This window comes from Lacerta agilis, chromosome 13, assembly GCF_009819535.1.
Source record: "Lacerta agilis isolate rLacAgi1 chromosome 13, rLacAgi1.pri, whole genome shotgun sequence".
In the NCBI taxonomy this organism is placed as follows: domain Eukaryota; kingdom Metazoa; phylum Chordata; class Lepidosauria; order Squamata; family Lacertidae; genus Lacerta; species Lacerta agilis.
This window is the reverse complement of record NC_046324.1, coordinates 30,499,373-30,527,241: the sequence shown is the minus strand read 5'-3', so window position 1 is coordinate 30,527,241 and position 27,869 is coordinate 30,499,373. Positions and strand designations below refer to the sequence as shown.

At 44.4% G+C, this 27,869-nt stretch overlaps 1 protein-coding gene across 2 annotated transcripts; it reads left to right on the top strand.

The window, feature by feature from the left end:
• Positions 1–1,292: 1,292 nt before the first annotated feature.
• On the top strand, positions 1,293–27,869 carry C13H16orf72 (chromosome 13 C16orf72 homolog). Of its 2 annotated transcripts, XM_033167450.1 has the most exons (4): positions 1,296–1,779; positions 3,533–3,613; positions 13,326–13,601; positions 23,693–27,869. In XM_033167450.1, exons 1-4 carry the CDS (start codon positions 1,515–1,517, stop codon positions 23,935–23,937), a joined length of 867 nt encoding a protein of 288 aa, XP_033023341.1. In that variant the 5' UTR covers positions 1,296–1,514; the 3' UTR covers positions 23,938–27,869. The 2 variants fall into 2 exon arrangements, with proteins under 2 accessions (XP_033023342.1, XP_033023341.1); XM_033167451.1 differs by lacking the exon at positions 3,533–3,613 and having other exon boundaries at positions 1,293–1,779.

The window sequence follows — 27,869 nt, the reverse complement described above, 5'->3', positions numbered from 1 at the left end:
CATCTGCTCCGCTCCCCACTGCTTCCCCCGCCCCTGCCGACACTGCCAAAAGTGGGGGGGGGGAGAAAGGGGAAGGCCGCAAGCGATGCTGTTGGGCTTGCACTTTCTCCGCCTCCTCTGCTTCCCCTCCAGCGCCCCACCTCCCAGACTTTTAGAGGAGGAAAACCAGAAAAATATTTTATTTTTTTCCTGGTTTTCCGCCTCTAAAAACTAAGTGCGTCTTGTGGTCCGGTGCGTGTTATGGACCGAAAAATACGGGTAAGTTTGGAATGTCCCAACTGCCATCGGATGGGTGGAGGTATAATAAAGATGACATTTCTTATTGCACATTTATGATACATTTGTGTTCATAAGGCAATTAGAATGTGCACAGACGATGTATGCAATTTTAAGCCGCAAATGTTATAAAAGTTTTTATGCTTTTTTTTTTTTGAATGCGTTCCAATTTACCGGTATACATACGCCTAATAAAATTAATGAAACCTCCACGGCACCTCATCAACATTTATTAAGTGAGTCTGGTGGAGTCAAGGACGAAGGAAGACTTGCAATCAATCTTTGATAAATCTGTAGAAATCTTAAAAATATTAATTGTTCAGCAATGACCAGAGAACTCTCTGGACATTTCTGCTTCCCTCCCCCAACCCACCTCCTAGGGGAGGGTCACAGCTCACAACACGCTAGGTAGAGCAGTGTTTTTCAACCACTGTTCCGCGGCACACTAGTGTGCCGCGAGATGTTGCCTGGTGTGCCGTGGGAAAAATTGAAAAATTCAAGAGAATTACTTTATATATAGTCAATATAGGCACAGAGTTAAAAATTTTTAACATTTTCTAATGGTGGTGTGCCTCGTGATTTTTTTCATGAAACAAGTGTGCCTTTGCCCAAAAAAGGTTGAAAAACACTGAGGTAGAGAGACAGAAAGCAGCTGCGCCTGCGCGCAAGCGTAGACCAAAGGGCTACCGAGGGAGCTAGAGAACTCCGAACTCCATCACATCCACCCCGCGCTTGCGCAGACTAGCCCCTCCACTCCCATTTTCTCTCCCTCCCTTCCATTTTGTCGGCGCAACCAACCTTGATGCTCATAATATGTTTCGGGGGAAGGAAAGCGAGAGAGAGAAAAAAGACCCGACTCGTTTCCGTCTCCTTTATGACATTGATGGACACGTCAGCCGCCCAATGGGATTGCGGAGGCGACAAAAGGGAAGATCGGCAGTGGCGTAGCGAAGGCAGAGGAGGCGGGGTTTTCAGCCTTTCTTTTCACTCCTTTTTTTTGGCCGCAGCTAACCAATCACCCAGTCAGCATGTTCGGGTGACACCTTTTGGTGCGCTCGGGGCGGCGTCTCGGGCTCAGTGTGGTCGGAGGCGACGGAGGGGCCGGACGCTCCCCGGCCTTGTTGTTGTCGTCGTCGTCGTCGTCGTTATGGGGCCGCTAATGGCGTCCCCGTCGCCGTCGAGAGGCGCCCGCTTTACGTAGCTGAGCGGCGGCGCACGACAGAAGCGGGAGAGGCAAGATGGAGGAGAAGGCGGCCAAGGAGGAAGGTGACGCCGAGATCCAAGAGCTGCACGGGCCCGAGCACTGGTTCAGCAAGTGGGAGCGGCAGTGCCTGGCGGAGGCCGAGCAGGACGACGGGGCGCTGCCGCCCGAGCTGCAGGACGACGACGAGGCCGCCGCCGCCGCAGCTGCCGCCGCCGCCACCCCGCAGCCCGAGCACAAGCAGCAGAAGCTCTGGCACCTCTTCCAGAACTCGGCCACGGCCGTGGCGCAGCTCTACAAGGGTGAGGAGGAAGGGAGAGGGAGACCCCGAGGGATAAAAGGGGGGAGGGGAGGGAACGGGGAGGCCCCCTCTCAAGATGGCTGGGAGGGAGGGAGGAGGCATAGAGGAAGTGCCAGGGCCATGGGGGAGGGGTTTCTTTTTGGGGAGGAGAGGTTGAAGTTTTAGGGGGTACAGTATCTCCAGTTCATGGGGGAGGGGGAGGGGAAGCGTGTCCCCTAATTATATTCGGGGGGGGAGGAGCAGGGAGATAGGTACCTCCATTAATGGGGGTGGAGATTCGGAGGTACGTCGAATAGCTTGTGGTTAGTGGGGGCCTCCTTGTATAGAGGCGGGGGATGTGGAAGGGCATCCCTATTCATGTTGGGGTATGGGGGACCCCCATTCATGAAGACAGAAGAGGTGGCCCTGGAGAGGTTCTCGGGCTAGGTCGAAGAGCTTTTGGAGGAAGATTGGGATCTGTAGAGGGGGCCCTATTCATGGAGACGGGGTGGGGAAGCCAATTGGTATTCTGGCGGGTTTGGAGCAGGGCAAAGAACAAACGGGTCTCAGTTGACCGCTTAATAGGAGAAGGGGGTTTCCTCTGCCTCTACGTGGGGTTGTTGAGTATCCTGGGGTAGGGCGAGAAAGGAGAAGCCTGTGTACGCGCTAATGCGTGTAGTTAACACACGGCACGTTCATACGTGCGCAGTCGCGTGTGCCTGCGTGCCTTACACGTTCCTGCCTCCGCGCTTCTCGTGTGTCTGGGCATTGACGCGTGTACGTACACACGTGCGGTCTCTTCGTTGATACGTGTGTGAGGGGCAGAGGCGGCGACGTGTCTGCTTCGCTTCCTTTCCCCCCTCTCTTTCGTGGGAACGGGGCCTGGAGGGGGAGGCGAGGAGGAAGTGGCCGCGGGCGTAGAGTGGGAAGCGCCTGTCAGGGGGCCCTACGGCCGGCCGGCCTTCCTTCCTCCCAGGCCTCGCCCGCCCGTCACGGCCTTTCCAGTCGGCCGCCGTGACACAGACACGGCGGGCGCGCACACAAAATGGCGTGAGGCGGATCCCTCCGCCCTCCTTTTCTTGCCTCGCGCCCCATTTTCTTTCCCCTCACGAAATAAATAAATATAAGGAGGATGGGGGGCGGAGGGGGAGAAAGGCATGTTGGTTTCTCCTTCGTTCTTTTCTCCCTCTTTCCCCCCCCGCGCAGTTGGCAAGTGGGTTCGTCCCGGCCCCTCCCTTCAGCTTCCCGTCGTCGGCCCTTCCCACCGACAAAATGGCGAGAGGGAAGCTCGGGTTGGGAGGGGCCTGTGGAAGGAGGAGAAAGAGGAGACGATGTGAAAAAGCGAGTTATTGTAGGCTTCCCCTTTCCCCTTTCTTTTAATGGTGTTTGTCTTTCTCTCCTCCTGCTTCCAGTCTCCCCCTACGTGAGGGGAAGCAGTTTTACTCCCCCCTCCATTCACATGTGGTTGGTTCCAGTAGTCTCTCTCCCCCCTCCATTAAGATTTGGTTGATTCCAGGATGCTTCATATCCTGATTTTTCAACCTTTTTTTGGTCCCCCTCGTTCAAAAAAGGTCTCCCATTTCCCCCTCCCTCCTCCGTCCAGGCAACTGAACAAAATGGCGAAGCCCAACATGGCCGAGGGAGGGTCTGAGTGACAGATCATAAGCAGAACCTGAGAAAGAGATAAAAGCGAGTTGGGTGGTTTTCTCTCTTCATTTTCTCGTTTTTGTTCTTTTGTTCTTCCTCCTCTTGGCACCCCCCCCCCCCCTGCACAGACCGTGTGTGTCAGCAGCCGGGCCTCTCCTTGTGGGTCCCATTCCAGAATGCAGCCACTGCTGTCACCAATCTGTACAAAGGTGAGAGATTTCAGGTTGTTAGTGGGTTGTGGGGAGGGTGGCAGGATGAATGGGGCCTGAAGAGGACAAGTAGGAAATGGTATTCAGTAGAGGAATAGCTGTTTCAAACTGAGTTATTTTTCCAGTGGGGGTGGGGGTTTGACAGTCATGCTGTGCCTCTTCATCTGTTACCTCCTTCAAATCATAGTCTTGTTAATAAATGCATACTGGTCTTCACTTCATATTCTTGGGCATTTCTGCTCCCCCGGGGGCAGGGGAATGTGTTTGCTAGGAAATGGTAGTTTGTTTATCTATTTTTATTATTGCATTTATAGTCCATCTTTTCTCCAAGGAGCTCAAGGTGGCATACATAGTTCAACCCTCCCTCCCCATTTTATCCTGCAGCCATCCTGTGAGGTCGGCCAAACTGAGAGACAGCGACTGTCTCAGGGTACCTAGTGAACTTCATGGCCAAGTGAGGATTTAAAACCTGGTCTCCCAGGAGCTAGCCCAACACTATCCGCTACACCACACTGACTGTTTTGCAGTTTCCTGCTTCCTCCCTCTCTGTTTCTGTTGCAGTAGTTGCACACATTGTGGCCACACAGTTCTTCAGTTTGGTAAAGGTTTGCTGTGCTTTACTTGACTGTGGTACTGCAGTTACAGATATCAGAATAACTTGCTGGGCAGTGTAATTGTATATTTGTGACAATAAATATGGAATTAGGGTGCTGGTTGTTACAGATAGCTTGGCAAAAATGCAATGTTGTAGAGTTGCATATTTGGTTGGGAGGGTAGCAGGGGTATAGTTCTTTATAAATGGTCTAGCACTTTGAGTCTCCACGTGCTGCACTACTCCCAGTATCCCTCACCATTGGCTAAACTGGCTGGGGAGTCAGTAATCCAGGTGCTCTTGGGACTACAAACAAGGTTGAAGAACACTGGCCTTCAAGTAGTGACTTGCATGTGTAGCTGGGTATTTCCCAGACTAGAGACATGTATGATAGACTTCTGGGATGAGAGGAGTGATTCATAAATGATAAATTTGTGAATGCTGAGGTCTGGAAATCAGTGCCCTATGTTGTAGAATAAGGCCTACTCCACCCTTTCCCAGATTACTGCTGCACACTGTAGAGAGAACTGTTTCCATTCTAGAAAACAGAACACTTCTGGAGTATGGTGCCATGATATTTCCAGTGCTGATAATTGTTAATAATATGTGTTGAGGTGCCTGCATCTAAATAACTCTTGTAGAATTATTGAGTGCCTTCTGCTTCCATCATATGGATAGGAGCTATTGAATCATGCCCTTCACTGTTCTTGGAGATGCATTGTGAATTGTGAGTGACAAAATCTTCGTTGTAAGGAGTCTTTGGCCAGAATGACAGAGCCAAATGTACTCTGATGTGACAGTTGCCAAAGTTCTTGGAAGAAGAAATGAATCAGTTTAACTGCTCCAGTGTTTGGAGCCTACTTGTCCGTTCCTTTCCCTATCTTGAATGTCAGCCATTTTTGTGCTGCATTGTCCTTGACCTGCATGACCAGCAGTCTGGTAGGTCCACCTGGGTCCGAGTGCCTTTTAGGAACAAGTGCGCTGAGATAATAAGGTCCATTCATTACAGAAGCCTTTCTCAAACTATGTTTTGACCAAAAGAGCCTTGTAAGCTAAGAACACGTAGGTATTGCTGAACATTTGTGCATAAGGCAGTGTGAGAGCCACCTTTTCCTTGGTTGGGTACTTCAGTGGATTGGTTATAGTGTGTGGAATTGGTGGTGTAAGCCTTGAGACCTAACTGTGATAGAATCGTCAAAACAAAACAAAATAAAAAATTCCTTCCAGTAGTACCTTAGAGACAAACTAAGTAAGCTCATACCAAGAACAAACTTAGTTGGTCTCTAAGGTGCTACTGGAAGGATTTATTTTATTTTATTTTGTTTTGACTATGGCAGACCAACATGGCTATCTACCTGTGATAGAATAGAATTGTGGGGAACCCATGGCCCTTCAGGTTTTTGATTCCCATCACCCCAAGCCAGTATGGCCCCAATGGTCAGCGCTGATACAAATTGGGAGTCCAACAGTACCTAGAGCACCAGAGTTTTCCTATCTCCGGAGCAGAGGAATGTTGAGGTGCCCCAAGATGTCATCTGTGTCTTCATTCCCTTCATTCTGACTCTCTGTCTCATAGGAATGACTAAGAGCTTTCTAGGTTCTTCATTATCACAACACAGACAGAATTACCTTAGTCTGTCTGTCAAGTGGCAAAATGCTTCTGTCTCACCTATTGTAGTATACCTGGCCCTTGGATATGGAGTACAGGTATTATTCAGCTAAGAAACTTAGGTGTGCTTCAGGCTAATTTCTGAACAGTTTGAAATGGTGGTCTTGAGTCACTTTGCACATTACTGGATGAAAAGTTGCTTTGTGATTCAGTGTCCTAAGGCCTCCGTTCTTGTCGGAATCATGAGAAAGTTGATTTGCACACTTGGAAGGGGAATTTCTGGAGTCTACAAGGAAGTCTAGAATTGCTTAAATCTCTACACTTATGTGGCAAGCACACAGCCTAGAATTGGGGAGGCTGACTCCTAGAATAGTGTCCAGCTTGACATAATAGCTTCCCATAGGAACAAAGTGGTTCTTGGGTCTTGATACTTTGGCTGTGTAGTAGCTGACATTGGAGAGAACTTTATTGGCCGAGGGAGCCGGCGTACAGCTTCCAGGTCATGTGAGCAGCATGTCTAAGCTGCTGCTGGAGAACCAGAGCAGTGCACGGAAACGCCATTTACCTTCCCGCCGGAGCGGTACCTATTTATCTACTTGCACTTTGACATGCTTTCGAACTGCTAGGTTGGGAGGAGCTGGGACCGAGCAATGGGAACTCACCCCATCGCGGGGATCTAGTAGTAGTCTGGTGCTATTTATACTGTCTTCTAAAAAACCTTAGATCTTAGTGACTGAGTGAATTGCAAATCAGTTGGCATCCAGAATGTAGATGACAAAGCATTAGTTCTCGCAGTCAGAGAAGACGGCGTGCATACTGACTGCTAGGGTATTAATATAACACTTTTTACTTTTAATGATTATCATTTCTGTGTTTTTAGTTTTTTCTATTTTATCTGCATTTTTCTATTTTTAACAGTAAGCCACCTTGAGTATCAATGGGAAAGGCGGAAAACAGTACTGTATAACTAAATAACAACAGTTCATCCCTCAACTTAGGGAGCTGTGCTGCTAGACTTCAATGGATTAATTTGTTTTTGCCTTGTCTTATATGAGAGGGGGGCAAGAACGTGATTATGGGCTTTTGTTGGTTGGGGTTTTGCTGATTTATGAACTGCAGACCAGCACAGGAATCTTAGCACACTGAGACTAGAATAGCTTGCCAGCTACTGGTACATCCTTCCTAAGGTTCACAGGTTCTCTTCCATCCACTCATGGTGGCAAACTGAAGACAGGACTACAGTACATGCTACTGGCTTAGTCTGAAGTTGCTCCCATTTCCTATAAGGAGACTCTTCAAGGAGTAATGGGCCATCTGACAAAATGATGTTTCACTTAAACCACAGGTTACCGGTACCTTTTTGATATGTTTGACCCAGTATGGTGGGGTAACAATAGTTTAGTCAGACTTAACTTTTTCTGCAATCATGTGAGTAACCTGCTATAGAGCAATAGGTGTAATTAGATGGTGTAGCTTCCAGTTTGTAGTGGTTTGAATGGAATGCAACACTCAAAATGGCAAGCTCTTAGTCATCAAGGGAGGTCTTTGCCAACTCAGCCAATAGTATTAGTCAGTGCTGTTTTTCCTTATTTGTGCTGCCAGCTGCCATTTTGCTTGTTTATTGCTTGGTAAGGGAAGACATCTGTGTGATAGCAGTGACTTGGCTTATGCATGTACCTATTGAAAATAAAAACAAAAACCCCATGGAATTGGGTTGTAAAGAGTGAAGCGTTAATTTGCCATGTGGAGTCAAAAGACCTGTGTGCTAGACTAGTCTTGTAACTGCATCCTGCCCATCAGTTGTGCAAGGCAGAAAGCGGGTGGGAACAGGTGGATGGTTGCTTTTTCCAGAGCACAGGGCAGCTTAGGACAGTGCAGGAGCATTGCTCAAAGCTGTGGAAAGTCGTCTGTAGGTGGAGTTGGGACAGGATGTTTACCAAGGCTGGTAGCCCAGCCCACTTAAATTGCAGGATACTGCAGGAAATTGTGCCAGTGCTAATGCAGCAGCACTAGTTCTTGAGCAAAGGTTCTCCTGAAATCCCATCAGCTCATATAAGAACACAGAATAGAACATAGGAACACTGAAAGCTGTCTTATAGTGAGCACGACTTCAGGAGCACAGTTGACACCAACCAGCAGTGGTTCTCCACAGCTTCAGGCCCTGGTCCTTTTAAGCATGGAGAACATGTGCTCTTCAACTGAGCTACAGCTCTTCCGTACACAAATGGGTAGACAAATTGTCCAAAACCAGTTTGAAATCCGTTTTCTGTTACTGGAGTCATAATTTTTGACCTGGCAGTATATTGTGAAATCATAATGAGGGAGAAACCATGAAGCCAGCCAATGCCTCTACATAGTTCCATACTTATTTCAGACATTGTGATGTTTTGATATATTATGATGTTTAGTTGGTGATCTATCCCTATATTGAAAACCAGGTATCGCCCAGCCCTGTACTGTAGCACAATGGTAAAAAGGCGAGCTGTGAAATCTCAAGTAGATAGATGTCTTGGCTATGGACTCAATAGAAAATCTTGTGTAGATAACTCTCTCTACACCCTCCATCTGTAGCTGAAGTTAGTACTGATCTATCTGTACATGTAATTTAGTAAGTATTATATAGTACAGCAAAAATTGTATATAAATGCTGTTTGCTTCCTGCCCTTCCTCTTCTTATATTGGGGTAGCATGTGCCTTTCTCCTTCACATTTTATTCTCTCAGTAATACTGTGATGTAGGTTTCGCTCAGAGTGACTGGGTCAAGGCCTCCTAGTGATCTTTAACAGAGTGCAGGATTGAATCCATGTCTTTCCAGTCCTTCCTTTAACGTGCTAACCACTGTACTACTTTGACTTTCAAATTGACATATTGATAGAGGCAACTGCTTGGCTTTTGCCATGGATTGACATTGTCTTGCAGATAGCCCTGTTCTTACTGAGTTTGCTACCTCAACCTCAGTAGCTGGATCTATGTGTGTTTGTTCTACTTGTATGGCAACATTAATTCCAGTTGGATCTGCAAAGGGTGCTTAGAATCAAGGTAGCAAATCTTCTTTAATCTTTTCAAAACTGGAACAGCTCCTTGAGTAAGGAACACTATTCTAAATGTATGAATCTGACTAGGAAAAAGGTGTCAATTTTATTATTTACTGCCAGACTTGTGTACTGCTATTTCCACACGCAGGTACCTTTTGACACTGTGCACATACATGATTTCACATTATGTAAATGTGTTAGCAGTCCTACAAAAAATGTCCATCCACAATTGTTCAATTACTCATAATACATGAAGTAAACAACTGTCTCTTCATTTGGATCCTACTGACGGTGGCCTTTCAAGGTAAAGCAAGTTGCTTCCTGGACTGGTTTATTGCTCAGTGGGAGGTCAGTCTGTTAACCCCAAGTAAGAAAATTGCTGATAATCATGCCAAGCATAATGGCACCAGTCAGAATAGGAAGATGTGTACAAACAAGGAGTGTCAGTCTAAGACTAGTTCTCACTTTGATATATTGCTGTTGATAAATCGCAGTGCAATTTACAAAGTTGCCAGGGACAAAGTGGAATGCACGTATTTCCTAACTCAGTGTGGATAGGATTGAAAGTGCAAAGTATAGCTGGTCAAACTTGCGACACTTTTTAGCAGGTAAAAACTTGTGCTGAGGATTTTGCAAGTTGAGCAAATTTTAGGAGTGTTTCTAATATATAGGTCCAGTGGAGGTGTAAATAGTTGCCAAATTGTGTAGTTTGCTAGTGGTTGAAGATTCCCGATAAAAGCAAGATAATTTTACCTTTTTTTTTTGTTAGTAGTGCTCACGTTTTGAAATCTCCCTATAAGGTCTGTTAAAAACAAAGCTGAAGGCTTGTTTTCAGTTCCTTCAGCTTGAAATGACATGTGACTACTTGGGTGGTATGAAGATCATAAGCTTTTCTTGTCATTGCAACTCTGGAATGCGGTGTCACACAACTTTTGAGTGTGTCTATTCTGGATGCTAGCTGAAGTATCTGCAGAGGGCAGATACAAGCACAGATGGTTGTCAGTGTGCAGTCATAGGAAGTAGGACTTAAACATGTTAAGTGAGTTGGGTAACTTCTCATACTGCTCTGTCTCACCTTTGCAGATAGGTATTTTCTGTTGAAAAGCAGCTCAGTATGCTTTTTATATAACACTAATGTAATTAGCATTAGTATATTGATAGAGAAATTTGCTTTTGCTTCCTTGGCAATTTCTGTGTTGTGGAAGCATCTTTTAACATTAGTTCTATGCATGCAAATCCTTTTTTTAAAAACTTAGGTGAGGAGACTTTTAGACTTGCTTGTTTCCTATGGGCAAGCTCTTTGTTCAGATTGGGATCAAATTGATAAAACTGCTCAGTCTACTCTCCTAATTCACCGGCATAAACACTGTGACACTTGAGATTAATAACTGATGGTGGTGTTTACCTCAATTGCCTTTAAAAGTTGCCTGTAATCAAAACCCTTGTATAATGTGGCAGAGGTGCAGTGTGGTGCTGCCTGGACTAAATAGCAGATGTTTCCCCCTCACCCTCCCTCTCAAGAAGCATAAAGGTGGCTGTCAGATTGCACCTGTGTTTTTTTATTGCCTACCCCCATTATCCTCCTCCTTTGTGATCTGTTTGTCTGGCTTGATTTTGGCTGTCATCTGCCTTAACGTCTGTTACTGACCCATGGCAGCTTTAGTAGACCCAGAGAGGAGGAAGTCACTCAGGGCTCTCTTGACTGAGTTCATTTGCTTTAAACATCTACTTCCCCTAAAGGTCAAGGTGTCCAACAATAAAAGTGATATATGAAATACAATTCTTTAAAAGCTATGTTGGTTGCAGGAGGGTAGGGATTACTGTAATTTATTGTAGTTCCTGTAAATTATTCTTGGTGCTTGTAGCCATCACTTAACACCAAACTACCACTGGCCATGAGCAAATGCTACAGCCATGGGGCACCTCCTGCAGTAGTTAACAGCAATAAATCGGCAGTAAACAGTTACTTCAAGGCATTTTGTGTCTGTGCTCAGGTTAACTCTACCAAAGGGTTTTTAATGAGATTTCATAGAAGAAACTGAAATGCATAATATTCTCCTAATGCAAATGCTTTTGGATTGTGGAGTTTTTTTTCTTTCTAGTAGTCTTAGTTCTGCATTATAAGTTGCTGGGTCAGCAGCAGAATGACTATACAGTACAGTAGTTCAGTTCTGAATCCCATGCAAACAGCCACTCATCTTGATAACCTATTGTTTTCAGCTGTGGATATCCTAAATAGTGGGCTCTGGCTGACTTGTGGATGAATTTGGAAATGGAATTGCCATATAGCGTGAAAATCAAATAGTTGTTCTGGAGCTCAGGAAAAGATATAAAAGGGGTTTGGTACAGTATGCTAAATGACTTAAATTGTCTTGTTAAGAATAGATACTCATCCAGTAATGGAATGGGTGGAGTTGTGTGAAGCACAATGGTTGTGTGAAGCAATCCTCTTGCATATGCCCAAATGTTCTGATATTATTTCAGAATTCATCATATATAGTTTTCTCTTGAATTGGAAGAATGGAACAATTGTTAAATTGACTTTAAAGGCATGCATGAAGTTTCAAACTGCCAGAGTAGTTTTGATACAATTTATGGTTGTTCTAATTGCTGGCTTTACTCAGATTGCAGGGCTAGGCCCCATGGCATTCTCCTGGGAATAAATGGATATTCTACACTGTTTGCAGCTCAAGGGCTGGGTCACATTGTTGTGCATGGTTACTCAACACCTGATGGTCTCACTGCTGAATATGCAAACTACTTGGTTGGAAAACATTTGGTTTGAGCTGAACTGATAGGAGAATGATCTAGCGTGTCTTGATCATACATGTAGGCCACTGTTGGGTGCTGCTTTCATCAAATGTGAAAGCATGAATGTGTAAACTGGGCCAGTCTGTTGCTGGTTGCAAGAGCTAGAATGATCTACCATGGATACCATTTGGCTTGGGTTGAGACAGTTGGCATCAGCTGCTGGATTCCGTGCGTTGGCTAGGCAAGTCTTATGATTTCCTGTTTGTTCATGTTTGTAAAATGAGCAGTGCAGTTTGCAGTGCTTGAGGAGTATTTCTGTATAAACGATTTGTCCTCAAAAATTTCATGCCGCTTTGAAATTTGAAATTGTTTGTTCTAGGTAGCGTGCATTAATAGTTTGCCAGATGTTGGTAACCTTCTTGGAGGATTAATAAAGTTGTACTTGACTCCTAAACTTATTCCTAATGCTTCTGTCTGATGTCAAGAGTCTGTGCAGCAACCTAGCCCCTCTTGTCTGTAAACACTACTAAAGATGTTGCAAACATTAAAGTGAGTAAGAGACACAGAAAATAAGATTTCTAGCAAGGCACAATGGCACTTTATAAAGTAAAACTTTGTGTATATCTTTTGTCCTAGGTACGCTTGCCACATCTGTTTACCTTAGGATATTACAGAACTCCTGGGCTAAAATTACATGTGTGCTCAAAAATGCTTAATTCAAATCTTCCCCTTGAGTTAATGAGCATTGACACTTTCTGTAGGTTACACTTTTCTGTGTTAAATATTTCTGTGCGCACCCTCCCAACTTGAATGAGCACCACAATGCATCAGGGCTCACATGAAACCTTGTAAGAGTGTGCCACTGCTTTTCCACATTGCATGCCTCTAGCAGCACAAGACAATGCTCTTGAATGTGTGGCAATAACTCTTGTCAGTGTTGCCCCAAAAAAGATTCTGTCAGCTTAACCCCCCCCCCCACAAATATTACTTTGCTACAATCATTACTATACAGTTAACTATGTATGTGGTTTATATGCTTAACCTTTTAAGCCAAACATTGCCATAAGTTTGGGACTCACAGAAGCTGTTCTTCAAAACGCCTGGAGGGCATCAGGTTGGCAAAAGATTTTTTTAAATCAGACATTTTAATCCCATTGGAGTGAGACAAGGGGGAGATGGATACAGGAAACAGACCAGTCTTTCTAACTATGTGATCATAATCATGAAATAAATGCTTCCCGTTTTGCCTTTATTTTTATTATCTCCTCACCCTGGGACATAAAACATTCTCAGAGAGCAAAGCCTGGACATCTGGCAGCTTGTTTTGTATGCTGCTTTTCCTTAACTTCTATGCTTCTTTGACTGAACTTGCATTGCTTCTTCTCCCCTCACCCCCCTTGCAAGTTCAGCAAACCAGAGCGGTTTTTGCCTTCATGCTGCATCCAGCAGGGCACAACTTTTAAAAGGACACTTGTTGTAAGTTTAGAGAAACTTCACACAGGACAGAAATGTTTAAAAACAAAAACCGGTTTCAAATGTGTGCAACTCCATGGGAAGTGGTGGAGGGAAGCAAAGAAACCATACATTTAGTGCTACTTTTCACAGGTTGCACAAAGAGGCTCAAAAGTGTTTTAAGTGAGTCACATGAAGTCAGTATTTGACTCCAGAAGCAGATTGTAACTGTGTACCTAATGCACCTCCTAAAATTCTTGTCTCTTTTTCCAGAAAGCGTGGATGCCCATCAGCGGAGTTTCGATGTAGGAATCCATATTGGCTATCAGCGTCGTAACAAGGATGTGTTGGCTTGGGTTAAAAAGCGCAGAAGAACTATTCGCAGAGAAGACTTAATCAGCTTCCTGTGTGGGAAAGCGCCTCCTCCACGAAACTCTAGAGCTCCCCCAAGACTTACTGTAGTATCCCCTAACCGAGCTACTTCGACAGAAACTAGCTCCTCTGTGGAGACGGACTTGCAGCCCTTCCGAGAAGCCATAGCTCTCCATGGTAATGGTTCTGGCTTTTTCAATGCTTTTCATAGGAATGGGTGTTTAAAGCTCACACCTACACGCTTTTAACTTCTTTAATGACTGTGAGGTGTTACGGCAGCTAACATGAAGAGTAAAGGCACGTTGGACAGGCTCTCAGTAGCTTGACACCTCACTTGCATTTTCTGCGGTTGCATCTAACTGTAGAGTAATTTGTTGTTTCTTGCCCTGGAAGCTGGTTAGTGCACTTTCCAGTGAATATTCCATGTTGGTATCAAAGGGTTATATATCCCTGAATCACTGTTCCTTAACTCTGCTAGCTCCAAATACACTAAAAAACCACTTGCTTGTTAGGAACATAGTTGAGCAGGGCTTAAGAAACATATGTTGGGAAAAGAAACAAGCTTGTCTTGATATCCCTCCTCTTCTACCAGAGGGAAAAGGAGGCACTTCAAAAATGTTAAGTTTTGATTAACTGATTATTTTTATTTAACAAAATGGATATGCTGCTTGATGATAGTAAACTGCTAAGCAGTTTTTAGTTTGTCCATGGGACAGCCATGCTCCTTTGGCTCTTTAAGTCATGCTTTCAGCCATTTTGTCTTCCCAGGGACTTGAGCAAGAATAATAAACTCTAAGGTGCAATTTAGGTGAAAGTAGTTCCAGCTTTGTAGACTCTTCACTTGTGTATAATGGCTGATACTTTCTTGCATATCATGAGATGAAGGCTTGCATCCATGCTCTTATTTGTTAATGTGATGCATGATTGTTTTTGGCTAAGCGTACATGAATTTGGAATCTGTAGCTGGCCAGCAGTCAAATGAATGTGTACTTATTACTTTGAAAGCCTTTTTGCGGGATGGAGGAATTTGAAACACTACTAGCTTGTTTGAACACCTTCAGCTTCATCCTTGCAAGAAAAGAACATGCTTCCTGCTGAAATGCTATTCCCTACTTGTTTCACTGTGCTAAACTTACCACTTGAGTGTATGCCTATGAAAAGATCCCAGTGGTGCAGACATGCTCAAATTGAAGTGCAGGCTGATGCAACTGAAATAGAAAACCATTTGAAGTCACCTGCATGTATGGGGGAGGAGGCTTGATTTAGAATGATTGCAAGCTCTCTTATAAATTACTACTGATGACTCAGTTGCGAGAAGATGGAAGACGCCAGGGTTGTAAGCTTTCAGAGGTGTGGGTATTTCAATAATGGATGTTTGAGGAACAAGTTGACCTGCTCTTCCAGAATAGCTTATTTGGGTTCCCATCCTGGCACTGATCAGACCCACACTTGCTTAGCTTCACATACTATAGAGGTGACATTTAACTTGCATTGTTTTGAGGGAAAGAAACACATTTTAATGTTTTATTTTTTATTTTTAGAGGCATAAGCTGTGATGCCCTTCTAAAAGCTGCCTAGGTTTGGATAAACTCAACAAGTCAAGATTTTTTAAAAAAGTTTTGGTGCAACTCATAACCAGGAATGGAAACTTAAGGTTCCAGTGCTGAATACTGCCCTCCAGGCCCCTCTTACCCTTACTCAGGCAACACCCCTCACCGGACCTGCTTCACATTCTCCTTGATTGTTGTTGCCTTGCTGGCTAAAATTCTTGAGATATCCTTGAACTCTAATAATGACTTGCTTGCCTGGGTTGAAAATGGAGGTGTGTGTGTGTGTAGAAACCGTACAAAGGTAAAATTGTTGTCTCTTGTGCCACACTCCACTCCCAACCCCAGTAGGTTGACCAGAAGGGAATGTGGCCTTCAGCCTGAGAAAAGACTTTGAGAACCCCAGTGTTAATAGAGCAAAGCACTGTGTATTTTTAAGGGGAAAAGTAGTGTGCATTGGGAGACTTGTGGGTTGCATTGTTTGGATCCCTGATAGCATTTCCCACAGGTCCCACTAATCATCCTATAGCTGAAGTGCATGCTTGTTTAGTGGTGACTAAATATTATGCATTAATGGTTTGGGTTGTAATTGTGCAGGTGTTCTTGGCTTTAAGTCCTCATTTGGTAAGCTAATATAAATAGTGAGGTGTTGAGATAATAGCATGGATTGTAGTTGGGTTACTATTTATCTTCAAATTATGCAAACCACTGGCCTAGTCTGGAATTAGACAGGTGTATCTTGGCAGAGCCTTTTGTTGACACCCCCCTCTCACAAACACTGGTCTTCCAACGTTTTCAAAGCAAGATGAAAATGGGAAGTGCTTCTGTTACTAGGTTGCAAGCTGATGCCTAGCCTTCGTTGTTGTAATTGCAAGCTTTCTCTTCCTTCTGGATGAATACCAAAGATAGTTATAGTTGCAAGAGATGCCTACTAACTATAAAATGAACATTTGCCTCTTTACTAACATGGCCAATATTTCTGAGGAATATGCTCTACCTTCTCAGGCTTTCTGTTACGTACATATTTGTGCATCTATGTGACCCTGTCTGGGATTGAGAACAATGACTTACATCTCAGCAGCAGAAGGCATAATTCACATTGCACAGGGTTCAAGATGCTGAAGAGCTGCTGCCAGTCAGAGAGCACAATGTAGTGCTAGGTAGGCATAGCTGTGATATGACTTGGAACAAGGTAGAGCTGTTTTGGCTTCTGGTTTTTCGTGTTTGCCTTGTTGCTTAGTAATGTCATGGGGTTTTGTGCTTGGAAATAAGACTTCAGAAACAACCAGAAGTTCCAGTATTGAATTGAAAGCTACCATTGAACAGGTTTGGGGCATGTTTCTGTATTCATGGAGGTGCTAATTGGATATATGCTGGGCCTGGAAGATAGAACTCTCCTTTTTTGGCAGCTTTAGAATAGAAACATTTTCAGGTTGTGGTAAGTTATTGCAGTTTGGAATGCTTCTGTTTAGGGTGCCGTCCATGCCACACACACCCCGGCAGGATACTCCATTCCATTATTCCTTCCCTGGCTTTCCATTTTTATCCCTACAGTCTTACTTTTACATTTAGATAATATCTTTTTCCAAGAAGCTCAGTGGTTTCCCTCCTCCCCATTTTATCCTCACAACAATTCTGTGAAGTAGGTTACACTAAGAAATAACTGTCCCAAGCTTACCCAGTGAAGTGGAATGGCTTAAGGGATTTTTGAACCCTGTCCCCACAAGTCCTAGGCTGGTACTCTTAATTGCTGTGCTGCATTGCCTTGGGTAGCATTTCCTGGCCATGTAGCATCTTTAGTCTACATGGGGTTGCTGTGGGTGTTTACTCCCTTGAGGTCTTTTGCTCTGGTTATTTCCTGCTTGTGCACACAGTGGAGGTCCCCACAGTCATCTGAAATTACACTGCTTAGGTGGCAAACACGGTTAAGTTAAACCCTCAGATTGTTTTGTTTTATTTGTTAAGATTATCTAAACCTTTTCCTAACAAGAATCTTCAGGACATGTTTGTCTGAATCACAAGCAGGGTCATTGGGGTCAGCAAGCACCAGGTCAGTCATGGCAACATATTGTCAGTTGTGCTTCTGAACTTGGGTCAAAAAACCTAGATAGGAAAAGCTAGATGGAAAAGCTTAGTGTTACTGAGCCCCTTTTCTCAGGTTTCCTACCTAGGAGACTCTCATTGACTTTAGCAACTTCAGTTCTAAAGTTCTGCCCTGAACATGGAGGATTCCGTGCCTTGCCTCTTTTGACAGCTGTTGCCTAGAAAAGCTGTGCTTTCTGTGAACCACTCCATTAGCAGGTTGGGCCCTGTTCAGGCATTGTGCTTGAATGGGGATTCAGAAAACAAGTAGTGGGTGTGCACACTGACCTCTCCATGTGCCCTCACTGATCTTTCTTCATTGAGTGGGGAGGTGTGAAAGGGGCTTCTAAGCAAATGCAGTTGATCCAGAATTGGGAATCCCAGTTGCCCAAACACTCTTAGAACGCCCCTTCAGGCTTTCCCATTCAATGCAGGAAAGTTCAGAGAGGAGCATGGCATGCGTGTTCCTGTGCTCATATCTCACATTCACATTCCAGATTCAGATATAATGCAGCCAAACAAGCATTATTGGAGTTCAAGAACACATTTCACTCCAAGGAGGGTGCAAAGCAGGACTGGTGAAGACTGGTAGGGAGAGGGGATGTTGCTTGATGGGGTGTGTAACCTGTGGAGAGACCTGTAGGGTCATTGACTCCTGCATCTGATGTTTCTCTGGTGCACTGTGGAAGTATATTGACACACTGGCTGCAGCAGGAGAAGCTACTTTGGGTCATATCCCAGATGGGTTTGATGTGCCCTGTTCCCTATTTGTATTTCTCTCTGAACAATGAGGCTTTCCTTCCATCTTGCAAACCGCTTTCAAAAGTCTCTTCCATGTCAAAGTGGCTTGCTACTTGGCAGGATAAGGGCTTGCAGCTACTGGTGTGGCTGCCTGCTCACACAGAGAACTGGTTGTGCAGTTCAGGTCCTGGCTTTTGTCTCCCATATTCTTGTGAGCGACTTTGAGTGGCCTGGAGTCTGTCTATTCTCCAGTGACATTCTGGCAGCTGGGAGAGATCAAGAGTAGGGTTAATTTGAATACTAATTCATTTCCCCATACTCATATCCTGCCCTTCCCAATGGAAGCACAGAGCGGCTAACGATAACACTATTGTACACACGTCACAACATCAAAAATGTTAACATCATAACAGAGTGTGCAGAAGAGCAATGGCAGCAGAAGGGCCAATTACATACCAAAGGCCTGAGTAAATGAAAGTTTTTGTCTTGTGCCTCAATGAGGCCAGCACGAGGGACAATCAAATATCATTTGGGAAGGAATTCTGTAATTTTAGGGGGAGTGGGGCCATTTCATCTCCTGCCCAACAGAAGTTGAAGTCAGATTAACAAGTAGAACAGATATTAATAGATGGGTAGAGCAGTACTAGAGAATATCCTTTTTCAGGTACTTGAGCCTCAATCTTCCATTCTGTTAACTGTTTTGTTAAGCGATAATTCATCCCCCTTGGTTTGCCATTAGCTGTGGTACACTTGTGCAGTAATGTGTACTTGGAGTTGCTTCACTTCATATTACCAACTCCTGTGTGGAGCTGTTAACCAGCAAGCTACGGCTATAGGACCTCTGTCTTCACATTTCATGAGATAGGTTCTGTTGATTGTGGACTGGACTGAACCCTCAACTTTTCTTAACAGTACTTATTTCGATCAGAATGTGACAACAGACTATCTTTAGAGCATGTGTCCACAATTTGCTAGCCATTATTAGTGATGCCTTCTCCTCCTACTCTCTCAGGTGTCTTCCATGTGTAGAGGACGTGGTGGTAGGATGGGGACTTTGTCTCACTTTGCATTGGATGTTGGAATAAGTAGATGTTACTTCTTAAAAGACCAGTGTCATGTCCCTCTCAGCAACTCACTGGGAGCGATGTTTGGTTGGATGGCTTTTCTGGATAGGTCTGGGAGAGTCTTCTGCCAAACACTGGAAAGATGCTGCCAGTCAGTGTAGATGTTCCAGATGAACCAATAATCTTGACTCTCTGTAAGACAGCCTCCCATAAAGGGAACAGAGGGACATTGGTTGAGAGCTGCTGCTTAGGGGGGAGAAGTGATTGCCATCAGTGACTGAATTTGTCGACTTCTCTAAGAAGTTCTTTGTTCTCAAGTTCAGATTGCTGCGTAGGTTACATGGAATTAAGCCCGGAGCAAGTCTAAAATCTTGCTATCCAGATACTATTGTTGGATTATAATTCTCCATCTGAAATGGCCACTGGTTGGGTTGATGGGAGTGATGTCTAGAGGGCACCACGTGGCCTCCCATGAAATGAAACTAAATTGAATTGAGTTGGTAGATTTGCCCGATTTAGTGTGTAAATTCATGAAACTCAAAGGAATATATGTTTGCTAGTCTTCTGAATGTGTGACTTGGTCAGATATTCTTTCCTTCCTCTGGGAATCTTGTGTAGCAGAATGTTGGATTTGGAGGTGTCCCTTTATTTTTTAAAAAAGTTTATTTGGGACTAGTTGAGGTTTAGGAATTAAATTGACGGAGCTGTTGCTCATTGGAAATAAGCTAGCCCCACCCCTGAGGCTTCCTGCAGGGAAGGACACTTGTCTCATGTGACACCATCTGGAAATATTTCCGAGGCTGGAGGTGAGGCAAAATGTTGTTGTTTTTTTCATGTGGCTGATACTTCGGTGACTGGTAAGGACAACTGTTGTCAGATCTGAAAGCAGGGAGATGCAAACGTGAGAACCCTGGTGCACATTACTCAACAATGTGTTCGTTAACAAAGGGTTCTTCAGGCAATTCCCTATGTCAGATGCATCTGCTACATTCTGTTAAAGTGCCACAGGTTTTTGTTGTTGCTGTTGCAGAAGGCTAATGCTCCTCTTCTGGATTCTGATCCAGTATTGTTCAAGGGCCTGTCAGTATGTTTCTTGACTGCTGGTTTGCAAGTGCCTGCCTTTGGAATCTATATACTGTCGGTGCACATTCAGTTTTATTGTGCAGGCATGTGGCTATAACAATTTGACTGTTCAATGAAACTAGTATTTCAGAGGTCTATAGTGGGTATCAACATGGATGTGATTTGAGCCTCGTGCTCTTGAATCAGGGAGTACTGTTGACTTTTGTAAATCATTGCCATCAAATCTGTGCTCTTCAGGAATAAATTATGTGATTTTTAGAACTGCTATAGAAAGTTGTCATTCTGAGGCTGAAAGTTTTGGTATAAACCCTTGAAGCAGAGTAAGAGTAACACTAACTGGTGGTCAGTTATGCTTCATTTTTATTGTCTGACTGAAGCAGATTCTCTTGTACTGTACTGTATTTTAATCTTTGTAAATGTGTAGCTCTGAGCATCATTGTTACTTGATTGCTTATTAATAAGCAAAAAAGACGCACCGTGATACTTCAAAATATGGCTACAGAAACAATGTCTGAACTAAACCAAACCTTCCACAGTGAAAGTAGCTTTTAATGGCTGGTATTTTGAGCTAGGAGCATATAACACAAATATTTAAAAGTCTATATTGGCTCCCAGTACGTTTCCAAGCACGATACAAAGTATTGATGCTGACCTTTAAAACCCTAAACAGCCCTCAGCCCTGTATACCTGAAGGAGCATCTCCACTTCCATTGTTCAGCCTGGACACGGGGGTCCAGCTCTGAGGGCCTTCTCGATATTCCCTCACTGCAAGACGTGAAGCTACAGGGAACCAGGCAGAGGGCCTTCCCAGTAGTAACGCCTGCTCCCCCTGCCTCCCCTGCCCCCTTCCGACAGCAGAGTGCGCTGGTGGCGGGGGAGGGGGGGAGAGGAAGATCAGCCCGGTAGCGATGCTACTGGGCTCTCCCTGCCTCCCTCACCCCCTTCCGACACTGGTGAAGGAGGTGGGGGAGGCAGGGGGACCCCGGTAGCACTGCTACAGCATTGCTACCGGGCTGATCTTCCTCCCCCCGCCGCCAGCACGCTCCCCGCCAACCCCGTTTGCAAAAGCAGGTTTGTTTTTGTGAACGGGGTTGGCGGGGAAGAACCAGCAGCATCCCTCCGCTGCCCCCCGCTTCTCGCTGAACACGGAAGAGGTGGGGGGAGGCGGAGGAGATGCTTCACGGAACAGGGAAGGGGCAGCGGGTGGCTTGCCTGACAGGAAGCCTTCACACCATAAAATGCACAGAGATTTTCCCTTACTTTTTAGGAGGGGAAAAGTGCATCTTATGTTGTGAAATTACGGTATATTAAGGGTCTTGTAATATGCAACTTTAAACCTAATTGATCACTCACCTTGTAACCGATCAACCAGATTCTTGACTAGAGCTATGTGCCAGTGTAGGTTAACAGCCTGGCCCTAAAAATTGTTCCACAGACTGCTACAAGGCATAAATCTGCATGTTATCTCCTTGCAACCTTGTCTGTCTTTGTGTACGGTTATAAGGCTGAGGGGGCGTGGGTCAGCCACAGACTATTTGGAGAACTCCAGACCATATCCATAAAGCCTGTGCTAGAAATGCTTGTCTTGCACTACACTGTTATACTATAAACATGTGAAACCTTATCTGCCAAGGTGAATTGAAACTTACCACCAAGTAAAACATTTTACTTTAAATGTGCTGTTGTACTACTGTAATATGCCTCTGAATGCATGTACCATTGAGCAACAGGACAAGAGGACAGGATATGTTAGGCTAGATGGGCCTTTGGACTGAACTAGCAGGCTTTTAGGTTCTTAGGTAGAAGCTGTGACTGGACAACAAGCCCACTAGCTAGTTAAATGCATGCTGTTTCAGCAGGCTGCCTCCAAGTTCCTTAAAAGGGGCATCTCATTCCGTCACGTACTTGCTTGGGAATAGTGCTACGTCCTTTAGGCTCCCTTCTGCTGTTAGACAATGGAATTTTGAAATTCTCTCCCCTGGTAGTTTTGATGTGTTTCTTGGAGATATACAGATAAAATGATATTCTCCTAGAACAGCCCACCTTCCCCAAACTGTGTATCTTTCAGTATAGTTGGAAACTATATTTCCCCAGAAATTGGTATGGCCTGATGAGGATGTAGCAGCATTAATACCTAGCAAGCATAACCATGGTTTAGACCAGGCATGGCCAATCTTGGTCCTCCAGCTGTTTTGGGACTACAATTCCCATCATCCCTGACCACTGGTCCTGTTAGCTAGGGGTGATGGGAGTTGTAGTCCCAAAACAGCTGGAGGGCCAAGTTTGGCCATGCCTGGTTTAGATGTTAGGTGGATGAGCTGTGGCTTTTGCAATGACTGACTTTGGTGTTACCCAAGTTCAATGTGACTTTCTCATAAACCTACCCAGATCACCCTTATATGGTTGTTGAACCTACCACTAATGCTCTGACAAGTAACAAAAGTGCAGATTCCCAAGTACCACAGAAAGACAGCAAGCCCCTGCCCCCAATTCAGAAATTCTTATACTGTGGCTTAAGCAAGTAACTAGAACGCAGAGTTGGAAAAATGTTTTGAATTCCCAACCCCTTGTATAACATTGTGGGTTACCAAGGCAACCAAGAACCTGGCCTTCTTCCCAGTCTTGCCTGAATTGGCACTCTACATGGGAAGGAAAAAGGGGGCCAGGAAAGGATATCTTCCATTAGATGCTGGTTGAAGCAGAACACATCCGTGCAAGCCTCAAGAGGGCTAGGGTGGCCTTCTCCAATGTTGAGTCCTCAGATGGCTGATAGGAGTTGTAGTCCAACCATAGCTGGGGGCTCAAGGCTGGACTAGGACATTGATTGTGTTCAGTGATGTGGGGCAGAAAATCCCCATTCCCCAAAATGCCATTACTTTTTGTGTGTGAAGATGGTTTTCTGCTTGATAAGTTCATTAGTAAGAATGAATGAATAGCCATTGTGAATACAGTGGTACCTCGGGTTAGACGCTTCAGGTTACAGACTCTGCTAACCCAGAAATAGTACCTCGGGTTAAGAACTTTGCTTCAGGATGAGAATAGAAATCGCGCTGCGGCGCAGCAGCAGGAGGCCCCATTAGCTAAAGTGGTGCTTCAGGTTAAGAACAGAGCTCCAGAACGAATTAAGTTCTTAATCCAAGGTACCACTGTACAATATTTGGCAGGCTCTGCAGTTTTGGGCTTTGTTAAATGCAAGTAGACTCAGGCTTCTCAGAGGCATATCTGGTTGGCCACTGTGAGAACTGGGTGTTGAGCCTAGGTGGACTTCGTCCTGATCCAACAGGCCTGTTGTTATGTCAACATACTAAATTAGAGCACAAGAGAATTTTCCAATGTAAGTTACCCTAATCTGCATAAGAGAAATTTCAAAGGGGGGGGGGAATCCAATTCAATCTTTGACCTTGATCTTGTGGCCACAGGAGGTACTTTACATAAACTTGTCCCACCTTGGTCTGAACTTGTTGCATGTGGAAAGTATGTGGGCTCTTCTAATGTCCCTAACTGATTTGATTATGCCCACTGGGCTGCGCTCTGGAGATCATCAAAAGTCATAAAGCACCTGAAGATCCCTAGGCCTCAGTTAATAAATTGAAATGCAGGAGGAGACTTCCTATTTTGAGCTGATCTTTAGGTCGTGAGAGTTGAGAACCGTCCTTAAGACACATGCTGTCTAACTTTGGAGTTGGGCTGATAGGGCTTTTTTAGGATGCTGACTCTTTTCTAATTTTTGCTTTCTCCTTCCTTCCTTCAGGTCTTAGTGGTGCAATGGCTAGTATAAGTGTTCGTTCAAGTACCCCGGGCTCACCCACTCATGTGAGCAGCGGCTCCAACAGTAGTCGAAGGAGAAATGGACTCCATGACGTTGACTTGAACACTTTCATATCCGAAGAAATGGCACTCCACTTGGACAATGGTGGAACTAGAAAGCGTACCTCAGCCCAGTGTGGTGATGGCATTACGGACTCCCCAACCCATAAACGCAATCGTATGATCTAAATGGCAAAACCTTTTGACCCCCACCTCTCCCTCTTCCTCATTTCCCCCCTCCCCATGTTGCTTCAAAGGCACTCGATCCACAGCGTACCTACTGCTGGGGAAACAAACCTGAGGCGCTCTCCTCCCAAGTCACACAGATTCAATAATTGCCATAAAGGAAAGCTTATGTACTGACAGTAGATTCTTCTCTCGTAACTACAGCTTTCTTCAAATTTAGATTTCTTTAGCAGAGGACTTCCAATGTTGTGTAGTAGCTAGCAAGCTCATCGCAGGCAGAACATGCATCCGTTCCAAGGCTAAAAAGTGACCTTACTTGTACTCTTAAAGGGAAAAAGGAAATATCAGACATTTATTTGGTTATAGAAATGCTTTTCTGTCCTTTTTTTTCTTGCTGTGTTTAAATACTTGCTTCAACAGTACTGCCGTTTTGACAACAGTGTCAAAAACATGACTTGGCATGTAAGACCTGCAGGCTTCTTTTTTTGAATATATATAGATATATATATATAAATATTTTCTTCTTAAAAGTTCTACTGGGCACATTAATTTCTATATAGTTAAGTGTGAAAATTTATAATTAAGTATTGGCCCGTACCCTTTTTTAAGTTCCCAAAGCAGTTGATGGTGGCTGTGTGGCAATGTAAACAGATTCTACGATGGTTCTGCAATGGAAGTTAAATCAGTGCTAAAAAGGATCTTCATTGGATTTGCTTTGTGTGTTTGAGAACTCTGACATTGCTACACCAATCTCACCTCCCACACCCTCCTGGCCCAAGAACTTTTAATTGGAAGTCTTTCAGCTGATTGCCCATTATTACTTGAGTATTCCCTTGTAAGCAGTCAGCATAATTCTGCATTAATTGCCACAGAGGAACATGTTCTGTCACTGGCGAACAGGTGGCTTGGGTACTACATGACTTGTATTGTGTGCTTCCTGTGAAGAAATTATCATTGTGGAATGTTGAGGAAATGGATTAATGGGACTAGGTTTTTTTTTTTTAAAGGATATTGGATGTTTTCCCACTATGTTGTGTGTGACTTCCAAGCCACTTAAGGAGACATGACTTAAATCACCAAAGTCAGCCAGTGCAGGTCTTCCGACTGGGGCAAGATGTGGCAGTTTTCAAAGTCCCATGAAATAAATTTATCTAGGAAATAATCCTGAAATGTTTCCAGTGGCTTCAGTGCAATATGCAGCAGACGCAAACTGAAAGAAAAGTCTTGGGTTTAAGCTGGCCTGGCCTTGAATGTGAGCAAATAGCCAAGTTCTGCCACCCTGTGGCATCCTTGGTGAAGCAGGTTTCTGGCTGTACCATGTTTTCTCAACGTCAGTCATGTGGTGTGTTTGATCAGCTAAGTGAACCTTGGAGAATGTTGAAGGGAGGCTTAGAAGAGGACCAGCATGTAAGGGCTATTCTCCTCCTGTGTGGGAAAGAAACCGGTGACAGTGACCCAGTTTGCATGTAACGGTAAGTCAAAACAGTGGCTTAGCGCAACTGAGGAAGTGGGCTGGTTGGTTCCTGTGCCCAAGATTGCAGCTGTTACTCTCTTTGCCCAGTGAAGTTAGACATGGTTGGCTTAGTGGTGCACCCAAACCTGGCCTTGCAGTGGGCAGACAAGCCATGAACTGTAGCCATGGTTTGTTCTTGGTTTCTCACTCTGGGAGAGACAAAGCCACAGGCCTGGTTTGGATGCAACGCTAAGCCAAGCTATGGCTTAACCCTGGCTAGCGGGGCACCATGGGCAGGGTGCTGTGGCTGCTGTTTTCAGTCCAGGGACCCTTGCACCACTTGTTCAAACTATTCACCCTTAAGCCATGGTTTAGCTACCGTTACGTGTGAACTGAGACAGTTGTTGCAGAATGCCCCACCCATGCCTAGTTCCTGAGATCTACCCAGTCTTAATCAAGTGGTGAATGGAATGATGTCTCGCCTGCTTTCTGCTTACCTAATTGGGGGCTTTTTTAAAGCAGCCTAGCCTGCAAGTAATTCAATTTAAACGCTGCTTGGCCTGACCAGCTAGGCAGCATCAGGACCCTCTTTACACCCTATAATGCAAATGCAAACCCAGGTCTCCACCCCCATGGTCACTTACCCATTTCACTTAACAGGATAGAGAGCTCAAAATGCACATGGATCTTTCTGGCTGGAAGCGCCCTGCAAATGGCTGTTGTGAGGCAGAGGAGGGGGAATCTGTGGATGCTTCGAATACCTACAGGGAACTCGGTTGGATCGTGGGATGCAGCAGCATGACTAGTTGGCTGGTACCGAGTCACAAGTAGCTCTTGAATTTTTCTGCCTTTTCAGCCTTGAGTTGTACTGGCACAGGTGCCCTTTTGTCACCATTCAGAAGAAATCTGCTTTGAACCACAGGGTACTCGTATAACTTTCTGAGGCCAGGAACGTGCATTGCAAGAAGCATGTTGCTTTTTTGCTTTTGTAGAGCTTTTAAGTATTGCTAAAATGCAAACAGCTTGGGGGAGTTGCTAAACAAATAATTTTTTTTAAAAAAGTTACGTGGTGTTTGTGGCTACAGGTTTGTAGTTCATGATACAATGTGTGAATTTTAAAACAAACCCAGAGATGACACTTTCTAAAGGTTGCCAATGTATGTACAGCTAGTTCACTATTGTTGACCTAAAAAAAGTGCACCACGGCTTCTGTGTGACATTTGTAATTTGCATGTGGTCTAGAACTAGCTTCCATCGTGAGAATTCACACTGGTATGTGCCGTAGTGACTTAAGACCACAGTGCAAAAAACCTGACTACCCACCAGCTTTTTCTGCCAAAAAGTGGCACTTCAGAAACATAGGAGGAGACTGTTTAATTGAGAAGCCCAGAACAGTGGGCAGAGTCTTGTATTTTTGGTAGCAATCAGCCTGGAATGGACAAACGTCGTATAATAACGTCTGCCACTGCTATGCTCCCCAACCCCCTCACTCCTAAATTGATTTAGTTCATAGGTGTACAGAACTAGTAGAGGAAGGTTTTTCTAGGGCTTCACTAAACACTGGGTTTTTTCTGATCAGTGGTATGTTTTCTCCAAAGTAGTTAAGTGAGGGCCAGCCCATATGCTAGGTGGAGCAGGATATGATACGTTTGTTTTATCGCTTAATGAGTTTGAAAAGATTGAAATGTGGATCTTGATGTGTGGAGTTCTTCTTCCCCCAACCCCTCCCAGATAGAATATAATAATTCCTCTGTTCACTAATGCTTTGAAGCTTTGCTATCAGTCTAGCTCCTCTGAACAAAATTTGTCAAGCGTTTTTATATTTTTGGTGCCATTATTTTCCTTTTTGGTAAAAGAAAAGCTGGCTTTGATAATCTAGCTGCACTAATAGTGTGTGTGCTTGTAAGTCTTTTGACAAACTTTATTTTTAATGCTTTTTGAAACCCTTGTATTTGCTGTTGAAATATTCAGCCTCCTGCCAAAACAAAAAACAAAGCTAGACTGCATGATGGCCTCATCTGGGAAATGGGTGTGTAACGAATTAACTTAAATATCCAATGTGGGTTATTTCCACTGGTTGTGACTTCTGGAAGAATAAGACTATTGTAAAACAGACATGTTTAGCACTTTGGGATGTGGTGGGAAATTAGTCGATTGCAGTTCCGCATTTTTATCTGGTTCAATTTGAATGCCTTCCAGTGACCTTTGTCTCATCTCTTTCCCCATGTAAACCAAACTTAACATGAATGTGGGGCAGATTTTACATAATAGTGTATCCTGCATTGAAGCTGAGCTTGGCTTGCATATTACTAAAAGTTCAATTTAAATATTAAAACACATGAGCTATAATGAAGTAATGCAAAGCTGATTTTTTTCTTCTTCCTTTGTCTGAAACTGAACTCCTGCAATCCTCAAATGTGACTTACCCTGCTGGAGAAATAGATACCTTTTTAAAACCCTAATAAAATTCAAAATAAACCAA

Bases quoted from the DNA above. Each gene is read 5' to 3' on its own strand.
- C13H16orf72 (XM_033167450.1), top strand. From the start codon at position 1,515: ATGGAGGAGAAGGCGGCCAAGGAGGAAGGTGACGCCGAGATCCAAGAG. The intron at 1,780-3,532 runs GTGAGGAGGAAG...CCCCCTGCACAG, and splicing joins CGTGGCGCAGCTCTACAAGG to ACCGTGTGTGTCAGCAGCCG. The intron at 3,614-13,325 runs GTGAGAGATTTC...CTCTTTTTCCAG, and splicing joins TGTCACCAATCTGTACAAAG to AAAGCGTGGATGCCCATCAG.